The sequence below is a fragment of the Chionomys nivalis genome, chromosome 2, assembly GCF_950005125.1.
Source record: "Chionomys nivalis chromosome 2, mChiNiv1.1, whole genome shotgun sequence".
In the NCBI taxonomy this organism is placed as follows: domain Eukaryota; kingdom Metazoa; phylum Chordata; class Mammalia; order Rodentia; family Cricetidae; genus Chionomys; species Chionomys nivalis.
The window spans coordinates 114,102,695-114,115,409 of NC_080087.1; the positions used below are offsets into that span (position 1 = coordinate 114,102,695).

The 12,715-nt window shown below is 43.3% G+C and overlaps 1 protein-coding gene across 1 annotated transcript in view; it reads left to right on the top strand.

The window, feature by feature from the left end:
* Positions 1–12,715, top strand: part of Col4a4 (collagen type IV alpha 4 chain) — a 119,349-nt gene that overhangs the window by 9,570 nt on the left and 97,064 nt on the right. The window contains exons 2-3 of the mRNA XM_057761899.1: positions 5,721–5,888; positions 7,577–7,619. Of these exons, the coding sequence (XP_057617882.1) occupies positions 5,842–5,888; positions 7,577–7,619 (90 nt within the window). The 5' untranslated portion in view covers positions 5,721–5,841. The remainder of the gene's footprint in view (positions 1–5,720; positions 5,889–7,576; positions 7,620–12,715) is intronic.

Below are 12,715 nucleotides of genomic sequence, written 5' to 3' on the forward strand. Positions count from 1 at the left end.
TCAAATTCTCAGTGGCTGTAGAATAACTGTACCCTGTATATTTAGACACCACAGCAATGTCTTTTGTACATCTTCAACATAAAGAGATGATCAACGAGAAAATGTTTGAGGAGAGAGGGTTCTTGGTTTACAATCACATAATGCATGTGTGTACTAACACATGGCTCCCCGTGAACATGCATTGCTTCTATGTTTTCAGATGTATTAGTGAGAATAAATTCTAATTTTAAAAAGTATTACACTTTATCTATCTATCTATCTATCTATCTATCGATTGTGTGTGTGTGTGTGTGCGTGTAGGGGATGTCTTTGTATGTCTGTGGGATTAGATGATAGTTTGGGGGAGTCAGTTCTCCCACAATGTCGGTTCTCAGACTAAACTCAAACCTTTGGGCTTGGCAGCAAATGCCATCATCGAGTGGACCATATTGCCAGTCCTATTTTTAAAAGATAAAACCAGGAAAAGTAACTAACACGTATATTGGGAAATTGTTAACTCATTCATCTATCTATCTACCTCTCTATCTCTCTATCCTTCTATATTGATACAGGGTTTCATGTACCCCAGGCTGGCTTTGACATCACCATGCAATCAGGATGGACCTTGATCTTTTGGTCCTCCTGCCTCTGTGTCCCATGTTCTGGGATTCCAGACATGCCCTGCCACATTCTATTTATACAGTGTTGGGGAACTCAGGGCTTCATGCATGTTAGGCAAGCGCTCTGACAACTGAGCTCAACATATGTAGCCCTGAACAGCTTAACACTTAGCAAGGAAGGTGTAGGTCATTGAAGGAAGTTCTCCAGTGGACTGCGGTAAATAAATCTCCCCTACACATAACTAGGAGTGGTTTCCTATTCTCTGAAAGTTAAAAAAAAAAGTATGTGTATGAGTGTTGCCTGAATGTGTGTCTATGCACCATGTGCATGCAGTGCCTGCAAAGGCCAGAAGGGGGCATCAAATCCCCTGGTACTACAGTTATAGCTGGTTGTTGGTCAGTGTGGCTTCTGAGAGTTGAACCCCAGTCCTCTGGAAGGGCAGCCAGTGCTCTTAACCTCTAAATCACCTCTTCAGCACCGCTCCCCTTTCGAATTAAAGCTCAAACATTGAAAATGCTAGTTTGGAGAAAGAAAAATATACAAAAGAGTTGCCTGCACAATTCGAACCGTTTATCACCAGAAAGAACCTTCTGAGAGTTGTATTGGGTGGAAAGCCCATGTACTCATTGAGTAACTAGGAAGTAATTTCACAGAAAAAAAACAAAACCTGGGCACTTAACAGAACTCACAGATTTGGTGTCACCAATGGAGAAAAAGATTAACTTCTATAAGCATTCTGTGAGCAGAAAAGTCCAAGCCTAGCTCCTTGTTCTCTGATTCCCAACCCTGGCTCCTGCCCATGTTGATGAGAGCACAGCAGGGCTCCAAACCAAGATCCTGTTTCAGAGAAAACAAATTTCCCATGATGCAACTCGTGGAAATCTGGAAGATCTTAGATCTGGTTCCCAAGATTGGTGCACTTGGAAAACATTGAGCAGAGACTCATAAGGCTCCCAGGGGAGCTGGAAACCAAGGAGTTTTGTTTTACAAACAAGCGAAGTGGAATTAAGAATCACAAGGGGTTAGAGCAAGACAACATGGTGGCATTTGCTGGTCACACATGCAAGAGAGTACTTCTGTTTGTATTTTGGGCAGAGCTGGGGAGAAGCCTGGAGACATAACAGGGCTCTGCCATGAGCAGGTGCTTAGAAAATGGCTAAAGTGCTGACGTGCAATCACTCTCTTGGAGGGCAAGCAAGCTTTCTGTGCGAGTGGAACAGCCTTAGACCCTTCAGGAAGGAGAAGGCCTTCCATCCGCCTCGTCTGCACAGGCAGGCCATTCACTCTGACACAGGAAACGGAGAGTAAAACTACCGGAAGGAGTGGGGCAGCTTCCGTCCTCTCAGCGAATCATAGACTCTTGTTGCGTTTTCTCTGACATCAGCTTTTTGTGACTACTTAGCATTTGTTTTTTCCCCCAAATTCAAGCATTCTCTACCTGGACTCTACCCTGGAGCATGGCTTGATGCATCTTTCTTCTTCCACATCTCTTCTTCTCGGGGTGCTTATTTCTGCTCTCCAATAGACCCTCTCTCTGTACTATTCCCCATCCTAGAGTCTGAGTTCTCTGTCACAGAGGCATGTATTGGGTTTGAGTTGGGTTGCCTTGAATCCAGAGTTTATTGTGATTCTTCCCATAGGGCTGAGGAGGTGGAATCAGATAATAGAAAATCCAACCACGTCCTTATGTGGCTGGACTGAAGGCAGGACCAGGATGCCATCACCAGGAATATGCCTTTTCTCAGTAACAGTCAACAGGGGCAAAGTGCTTCCATCAAAAGACACATAACTTCTGCCCACACTAACTGTGAAGATCATCTAACTCTGTTTGCAAATATCCTGGTGGCATAGCAATTCAGGCTGTTTGAGTTATATTCTTTGTAGCGGCAGTAAATTCCATCAGAAACATAGTGTCTCATCTAGTTTCACACAGCATCAGCCATCAATGCAATATGTTAAGTCAGAGGGTGGCTTCTGTGTAAGACAGGGTAATATTTTATGTATTTGAAAGCTGGACCAAAGCAAATACTTTAATATGCTTAACAATGGCCACCGCAGAAACCAAGAAAGTCCCCATAGATCACATATAACATATCATGTCTTTGTGTGGCTGGTCTGTGCATTGCACAGACACACATATAAATGCACACCCATCCACCATCTGCTCCTGATAGACCATTTCTTCCCTTTGGTAGCTCCCTTAGAATGGCACTTCACACAAAAGCACACATACCTCAGGGTAGCAAAAACTGCTTATATAACTCATTTTGTGGAGAATAAAAAGAAATCATCTGAATTCTCAGCTGTGGTACAGATTCTTCCATGGAGTTCTTCTGTCTTTGATCAAGATTCTCACCTCTCTTTCTACAATTTTCCTTTTTACTCTTTTCAAGAGAAGAGCATGCTCTCTGCCCTGGTTAGTTTTAACTTTCAACTTGGCACAACCTAGAACCACCCAACAGGAGAGTTTCATTTGAGGAATTGTCTAGACTGGGTTGGTCTGCATACATGTCTATGAGGGGTTGTCTTGACGGTTAATTGATGTAGGAAGACCCAGCCCACTGGGGGAAGCATCATTACCTAGGTGGGGAATCTTGAATTGTGTAAGACAGGAAGAAGCTTAATGAGAGTAAGCAGGAAGCATGGGTACCTTCATTCTCTTTGTTCTTGACAGCAGATGTGGTGTGTCCAGTAGTCCTACATCCATGACTTCTCTGTAGGGATGAGTCACATCCTGGAAGTGTAAACATACCAAACCCTCTTCCCTATGTTGCTTGTAAAGGTGTTATATCACAGCAGAAATGAAACTGGGTTACTCCCATCGTCAAGACATCCCAGATATCCCTTGGGTTCACAGACCGGCCAGAGAAGCCTGCTCGGCCAACTCCAGACTAATGCTAGATTCTTTCTCAAAGAACAAGGTCAATGGCACCTGAGGAACACCAAGCTTTGACCTATGACCTTCATATGCACACACACACACACATGCAACTGCACACACATATGCAACTGCACACAAAACCAATAGAGTAGATATGGAATGAATGATATGTAAATACAATTTCATGATAAAAACTGAGCATCATACATTTCCATTAAAGAATATATGTGCAACAATTTTACCCATTGGTAGTGAAAATTGAACTGTGGTGGCATTATAACATACTGGATATTTCTACAATAATGCTTGAGCGGTTTTATTTTGATGTTTCCAGAAATCATCCATCCAAGTGTGCTGAGAAACTCCAGATGTTAGGACAGTAGTCAGCAGATATCCCCTGCATTTAATAGTGTTCCCCTGTGAAAGCGTCTTCCCAGTGTGCCTAGCTGACTGTGGAGAGTAACTGCACCAATTACTTTTTAAAGTTATTTATTTATGCATTTTTAAGGTATGAGTACTCTATCTGCATGTATCCCTGCAGGCCAGAAGAAGGTATCAGATTCCATTACAGATGGTTGTGAGGCACCATGTGGTTGCTGGGAATTGAACTCAGGTCCTCTGGGAAAGTAATCTTAACCACTGAGCCATCTCTCCAGCCTCTGCACCAATTATTTTTAATTAAAATGCAAATATCTCTGATTTTCCGTAGTTTTGGACAATTCTCCATTTGTTTACAATATTGAGTATAATTAAAGTGATTTAAAGCAACTTGTATTTTCATTCCAAAATAATAATCCATTTTCTTGAGACTCATTTCCAGAAGGTAACTTTAAATCAAAAGCTATTTACAATAATCAGCATGGGGATGGAAACTATGCATGCGTTCTCCCTGACTGTATCTCTACTTGGTTTGGAAACTATCACGGAACGCGACTCCAGCACTCACCAGGAAACTAGTCTTCAGTCGACACCGTGGTGAACTCATTTGCCCAGCTTTCATCCAGAAACTAAAAGATAGCTTGTAATATCGGACGTTCCCGGTTCCCTTCTCCTTACCAGTTCCCGTGAGGACAGGGCCTCAGAGGAGCCAAACTTTTAAAACTGAGATGCCTTCATTTTTCAAAGAGACCTCAGATCAAAGGAAAGAGTCCTTCAGGTCAAGTTTAAAAATATAGTTTCTCCTGTTTACAATTAAAATTAAAATAAAAAAAAAACGAAGCTCAGCATTTTACTTCTTCTCAGGTGTGTAGCTGAGTAGTCCCAGATACAGGCACAGTGGACGCCAGGACCACGCTCTAATTTCAGAACATAGCTGCCATCCCCAAAGTAACCCTGTGGTCCCCAATTTTCCATCTGCCCCTCCCCCTGATGCTTACTATTCTATTTTCTATCTCTGTGGATTCGCCCATTGTCTATGTGCTTTTGATACAAAGATTTCACGTTTCATCCATATAGCAGCACATATCTGTGTATAATTCCTTATTAAGGCTAAATAATATTCTGTCACATGGTATAATATTTTGCTTTTCCATTACTGTATTTTTCCAGGTTTTGCTGTTATGAGTATTCATGTGCAAGTCTACGGTGAAAAATGTGCTTTTAGTTCTCACAATTCTTCATTTTTCAAAACTATATTTGCTACATATAAAGGATTTGTGAATAGTTCAATTCTTATTTTATATCTTTTTTTCTTTTAAAGTTAGTCTGTGAGGACCTAGAGAGATCACTCTGTGGCTAAGAGCACTAGCTGCTCTTTCAGAGGACCTGAGTTCACTTCCCAAAACCCACATGGTGGCAACTATTTCTAACTCCAGCTCTAGGGGATCAGACGCCCCCTTCTGGTTTCCTTAGACGCTGCATGCACTTGGTACACAAACCTATGCAGCAAAACACCCTGTACGCATAAAGCAAAAATAAAAGAAAAACCTTTTTACAGAGAGCTTACAAAGTTACGGGTTCCTTCATGCATTTTCATGAGTTCCTCATCTCTCACCCCACCCTGTTTCTCCGTTCTATGTCCCTGCCCCTCCCTACCTTACCCTCTTACCCCTAGTAAAATATTTTAGTCTCTAAAGCTATTTATTCAGTATGACAAGCACTAAGAAAAGATGATTATGTCAACAGTCATTGTGGTTGTTTAGAAAATGTTTTCCTCATGGACAGAATAAAGGAAGCCGTTATTCTCAACTGTATTGCACACCATTGTGATGAGAGACGTATTTGTATTTCACACATGCAGATTCTAACACAGGACACAGACTCCCAACTGTCCACAAGAGTCTTCTGGAAGGCAGGAGAAGACTGGAGGAGGATTTTGGACACAGAGTTCACCAGTGAAGGTATCTGTGTGCAAGGTCTTCATGAGGTGCTTTTTCAGATGGACCAAGCCCTCAGTCACAGGCCCCTGGTGAGTATCCTTGGTGTGTATGTCTTTATGGAATAAGTTTTGCTGCCATTTGGGGCCTGTTCTGACTTTTAAATACCAACATCTTTCCCAAAATGCACCCACATCATGACTGAATGCAAATCTGTGCTTGCGATTGAAATCCCTGGGTTCCTGCTATCTTACTTACTAGATTCAAATAGCAAAGCAATAAATGTCCGGAACTTCAGGGTCCCTGAAACCAGTGGATGAGGACAAAACACGTTCCCAAATGCAGTGGGCAGGCTAATGGCCTCAAGGATGTCTACACCCCAGTTTTTGTTAATATGTTATTTACACGAGGAGAGGAACTCATGGTTGCAAATAGAATTCAGGTGACCTTGAATAGGAGTGGGGGTCTTAGACTGTCTGGGTGGATCCCATGTCATCATAAGGGACTTTCAGATGTGGAAGGAGGAGGGAGTCCGGCACCAGTGAATAAGGTGTCTCAGCAGAAACAGAGGCCAGAGAGCAGCAGCTTTGGAGATGGAAGGGATCATGAGTCAAAGAACACGGGCACTTCTAAAATCTGCGAAAGGTGAGAACCAGGCTCTCTGTGTTCAGGAGCACAGGCCCCAAATACCTTGATTTCAACATGAGACCCCCCAGCTTCTGGTCTCTTAATCAGGGTCACACCCAGACATAACCCTTTGTTATGGTCTGTAGTCTTTCTTTCACTCCAAGAGAAAGGACCAGAGTGTGGAAAAAGAAGGTTCACTTAGCTCATGTTTCCAAGGTGGGAAAGGCTACATAAAACCAAGTCCATGGCCTGGCTCCAGTGCTCCTGCCACCACAGGGAGAGGTGGGAAGAGAAGTATGTATAGTATGGCCGGGGCACCAACTCACCACAGATACTCAAGGACCAAATGAGACAATGTGCACTGAAGGCTTTGACATAGAGATGGATGCCCCAGCAAACGCTTGCTTGGTCTTTCTTGATCACATCCTTCATTTTGGTAAAATTTGTTTATTGTAGCAGCAAAGGCCTAGGTGGATTCTGTCTGTGGACCACATCACGCTTCCCTAATAATTCCACAGTATTCCCACTCAGCCCAAGCTCTTCTCATTCAGGCAACATTTCATCTACCTCCCCTTCTTCTTGAATGGGTCCTTAAGTGACAACTCAGATACACTGGTCTCAAGTGTGTTCCCGACCACAGTTGTCTGCTCTAACTTTCCTCCAGCTTTCTGGGGAGTCATCTGAACCTCCTCCTCACTCATCCGTTCATTCAAGCTGGGTGCCCCTGTGGACTCCAGCATCATGGCCTTCAATATATCTACACCAAAGGCCTTCAGTACATCTTCCTTGACTGATAAAAAGAGGAGAGGCAATGATGCCAGCCAGAGAGATGGTTGAATGGACTGTGTCAGATGGTAGAAGCTAGAAATGAGAACCAGCCTTCTGCAGAGATGGTGGCATTGATGACTGTGTCAGCTGGTAGCAGTTAGCAGTGAGAACCAGCCTTCTGGAGAGACGGTGACATTGATAACTGTGTCAGATGGTAGTAGTTACAAGTGAGAACCAGTCCTCTGCAGAGACGGTGACATTGATGACTGTGTCTGATGGTAGCAGTTAGGAGTGAGAACCAGCCTTCTGAGTTTAGTACTGTTACTCTGCTTAGGTTGTTTCCTATTAAAGCAAACACTCAGTCTATATTTTTGCTTTTTCGTAGGTCACTAATTTTTATTCTCTTTACTGTACAATATGAATATGGGGTAAGTACATGAATTCATTCTGTACATGGAAAATTTACTTTGTTGAATACGTGATTCATTGCATGGGTATATGATTTATATGTTTTCAGAATGTGTTTAAACTCGTCACTCTCTGGGTCTCAGCTTTCATATCTGTGAAATGGACATTGAGATAAGACACAGCCTGAGGCCATTTGGATATTTTTTTCAATCAAAATTGTTTATAGAATTGCCTGGGTGTTGGAGAGGTTTTATCTTGTAATAACCACAGCCCTTCCTTGAATTCTTTTTATTTGGAACAGAGAAGAAGTAGTTGGGTCATTTCAAGATTACACCAAGAAAATAAGATTCAGTCTTCAGTCTGGACGCTTTCTAGTTGTAGGGAAAGCCCAGTCTATAGCTACCCCTTCTTCTGCTGCTCCCTCGAGGAAGAAACTAAATTGTGAACCCAACCTCACAGGTCTCAAGGATGCTTTGTTAAGGCTGCAGGCTACTGGGGATAAAGGTCACAGGGGTGAGATCAAGTCCCTTGATAACCAGAGACCTTTGCAAAGTAACTGAAATAGAAAAAAAAATCTCTACTCTGACTCAAGGAATGAAAAGCCCTTGATTCTTGGTTCTCTCTTATTCCTTATTCTTTAACCCAGCTAAGACTCAGTCCCCTGCTTGTTTTACAGAGACAATGAGATTTGTCCCCGTTGAGTTCATGTGCATTTGAGATTTCCCCAGTGTGATGCTTGCTCTGGAACAGTTTTTATTTGTTTTTTTTTTTTTTGTTTTTGTTTTTTTTTTTGGTTAATCTTATTTGATTTTTCCAAGCTTATTTTTGTGTTGTACGCATTTATTTTTTTTTCCTGTTACAAAAGTCTGCAGCCTCCTAAAATTCACTCTCCTTGTTCCTTCTAGCCATGTGAGTGAATGTGATTCCTCAACCAAAGATAGCTCAGCCCTGGACACTTCCATCTGCTTGTGGTGCAGGGAGATTTTAGAGTCTTCACACAGGGAGCAGCTAGATGATAACTGGGATTTAAGGGGAGGGTGTGAGCTGACACAGTACCAGTGGAAGACACTTTGCATCATCTACCAAGATTTTGAATGTACGTTCCTTTGGTGTAAGAATGTACACTCACACACTTCTGGCATGTGCAAAGGCGAGTGTGCCAGAATCCTCGCTGCAGGGTGTTGTTCAGCACCTGAAGAGGGGCATAATAACCTCATAACCTAGGCATTCACCAGCAGGGAGTGGATGCGCACGTGCTGATACTGTGTGAGCGGGACCGCGACGAGGAGCATGTCAGAACGAACTGTGAAAACAGGGATTACGTGAAGACGCCCAGGCACTAGGCAGTGTGCCACTTGAGTATCAATGAAACAACCCAAATCACCAGCAGTGTGGGCACATGTGACTAAATATACTTCTCCGTGCCTAGACACCAATGGAAAGAGAGGGATCCTCTGAGGGTGGGGAACTTGAAGGCAAGGCAGAGAGAGAAATTGTCCTCTTTACACAGTTTGATGTTTTGGTTTTGTATCTGTATTGTTTTCTTGTTTAAAAAAAAAAGTGAGCCCAAATTGGGACAGTTAATCTTTGAGAAGTTAATACTTTACTCTCTATGCAGTCAGCATGTGTTATATGACATCTGAGGTAGAGAAGAGTGGCTTCTCCTGTCTTTTCTTTTGGAGAAAAATAAGTTGACTTGACTGTAGGTGTGTTCTCAGTGAGTGTGTGAGCAGAGGTGTGTTCCCAGTGTATAAGTGTGCATGGGTTCCCAGCGAGTGTGTGCGTCAGTATATTTCCAGTGAGCGTCTTAGTGTAGGTGTGTTCCCAGTCAGTGTGTGAGTGTAGTTGTGTTCCCAGCTAGTGTGTGAGTGTAGATGCGTTCTCAGTGAATGTGTGAGTGTAGGGGTGTGTTCCCGGTGAGTGTGTGAGTGTAGGTGTGTTCCCAGTGAGAATGTGAGTATAGGTATGTCCCCAGTGAGTGCATCAGTGTAGGTGTGTTCGCAGTGAGTGTGTGAGTGTAGGTGTGTTCCCAGTGAGTGTGTGAGTGTAGGTGTGTTCCCAGCGAGTGTGTGAGTGTAGGTGTCTTCTCATTGAGTGTGTGAGTATATATGTGTTCCCAGTGAGCTTAAGAGTGTGGGTGTGTTCCCAGTTAGGTTTTGAGTATGGGCGTTATCTTAACTAGGGTTTCTATTGCTGAGAAGAAACACTATGACCAGAAAGCAAGTTGGGGAGGAAAGGGTTTATTTGGTTTACACTTCAACATTGCTGTTCACCAACTGAAGGAAGTCAGGACAGGAACTCAAACATGGTAGGATCCCTGAGGCAGGAGCTGATGCAGAGGCCATGGAGGGGAGCTGCTTACTGGCTTGCTTTCCATGACTTGCTCAACCCACCTTCTTATAGAACCCAGGACCAACAGTCCCGGGATGGCACCACCTGCCGTGGAATAGGCCCTCCTGCATTGATCACTAATTGAGAAAATGCCTTACAACTGGATCTCATCAAGGCATTTCCTCAACTGAGGCTCCTTCCTCTGATGACTCGAGGCTATGTCAAGTTGACACACAAAACCCAGCCATTGTGGTTCAGGCTAAGAATGTTTAATTGCCTGTGGTATTGTCCTTGCCTTTTTCAATGGCTTTGCCTGATCTCTCTCTCTCTCTGTCTCTCTCTCTCTGTCTCTCTCTGTCTCTCTCTCCCTCTCTCAATACAAGTTAGCACGGATGTGTTTGCTGAGTATGGAGGCCAGTGGACAAACTCAGATGCTGCTCTGTAGGCATCACTCACCTCCATTTCTTTTTGTTTGGAGACAGGGTCTCTCATTGTCCTGGAACTTGCCAAGTCGGCTGATATGACTGCTTGGCGAGCCCTGGAGAGCTGCTAGTCTCTGCCTCACCAGGGCTGGGATCACAAACCTGTACCACCATGTGTGACTTTTTCCCCATGGGGTCTGAGTGTCACCCTCAGTGTCTCCTCATCTAACACAACATCTTTGCGGGGTGCAGACTCGTCCCTTGCAGGTTTCCATACCATTTCACGTGTCGGCAGTGTCTCTCTCTTAGCATCTGCTAATCTATTTTAAAATGACGTCTGAAATAGAATCCCACCTCACATAATCTCAGTGATGCTTGGCCAAAACAAGCAAATATCAAATAGAGACCCTGCCTTGCCTATTGAGGCATGTAATCTGCCGAGTCTGTTTTTCATCGTTATTTTGGTATTTCACTGAACACAGCAATGAATTCTGACCTTAAATGAATCCGAGCATTCAGACTAGCTACTATGCTTAAGTGCTGTTCCAGCCAAACCTGGGCATTTCATCCCTAGCCTTTTAGAATTTTGAACTCGTGCTTTCACAGATAACAAGGCTAATTAAAACTCAAGAACCGTAGACTTCTGAAATTTTAAATTCATTCATGTGTGGTTCATACAATATATGTGTTCACACACATGCATGGGGAGGCCAAACGTCAACGTTAAGTGTATATTTATTTCTATTGCTCTCCATCATTCATTGAGACAGAGTTTCTCATTAATCGAGAGTCCACCAGTTTAGACATACTACCTGTCCAGCAGGCCCCAGGGATTCTCCCTGTCTTGACCCCATAAACACGGAGATCTCAGGCCTGTACCACTGTGCCCAACCTTGTACGTGGATGATGGAAATCTGAACCCAAGTCCTCAAGCCCACATGGCAGGCACTTCGCAGATTGGCCCGTCTCTTAGCCCCTCAATCCCTTGGATTCTTCAGTGCTCTTAATGCCATAAGACCTTCATTCATAAAGATACTTTTTATGTTTAATGCTTAAAGATATTTTCTCTTTAATTCTGTCTGAAAATGCTCCTTTCTGCCCTAGAGTTAGGGTTTCTGTTGCGTGACGAGACACCAAGACCCCAGCAACTCTTTAAAAAAAAAAAACATTTAATTGGGACTGGCTTACAGTTCAGAGATTCAGTCTGTTAGCATCATGGTAAGAAGCATAGGAGCATGGAGGCAGACAACATGCTAGACAGGTAGGTGAGCATTCCATATCTAGTTTGGCAGGCAGCAGGAAAAGAGAGATACTGGGCATGCCTTGAAGCATTTGAAACCCCGCAGTGGCACACCTCCTCCACAAAGATCACATCTACTTCAACAAGGCCACATGTCCTAATCCTTTAATATAAGGCCACTTCCCATGAGCCCATTTTTATTCAAACCTAGAGTGCCCCTTAAAGGAAGTTTAGATTGAACAATTTAAAAAAAAAAAAAAACCTTTTGAGTAGACCCTTTGTCTTTTATCACTTTCACTCATATTTATGGACTTACACATGTATTTGTGTGTGCTTATGTGTATATTTATATGTAATATGCATATTAACATGCATGCATTATGCCTACTTACTGGTCACCAGCATTGTAGCTATTAGCTTAGTGGCTTTCTTTTGTGTGTGTGTGTGTGTGTGTGTGTGTGTGTGTGTGAGAGAGAGAGAGAGAGAGAGAGAGAGAGAGAGAGAGAGAGAGAGAGAGAGAGACAGTGTCATGTAAAGTAGGCTCGCCTTGATTTGGCCCTGATCCTCTCACCTCTGTTTACGGACGCCTGTGGTTATAGGTTAGCTATTCTCTATTTCTTCCATTCCACATTAGTGTGTGTTCATTGCCTTAAGCTTAAAAGATGTATGGATTGTACAGATAAGCATAGACAAAATTTATCTCTGCTGCTTTCTTGATAGTCCTATTTCTGCCAATAGCAGCTGACTCCCCTTTCCCACCTGAACCAAAGCCGTAGTGCATGAAAGCAGGTACCTGAAGCTTGGTGTTTTCTGTAAAGAATGTCCATATGGAAATAGTAATTCTTTGAATACACTTAGTAGTGAAGTGGCTGAGGGCTCTGGGCATAGATAATGTGAATGTGCAATGGGTGACTAAGTGCTGTGTCTCACCAAGGGCAGGAACATTCTTGTGTAAAGTTGTGTGTGTGTGTGTGTGTGCGCGCGTGCGCGCGTGCGTGCACTCACGTATGCATGCACATTGACTTTCTAGAGAGAGTTATAGAAAAGTCTGTTAAGGCAGGAAGAGGCCCAGATGACTCAGGTGCAGGAACTTCTGACTAAGGGACACAATAGAGGAACCACC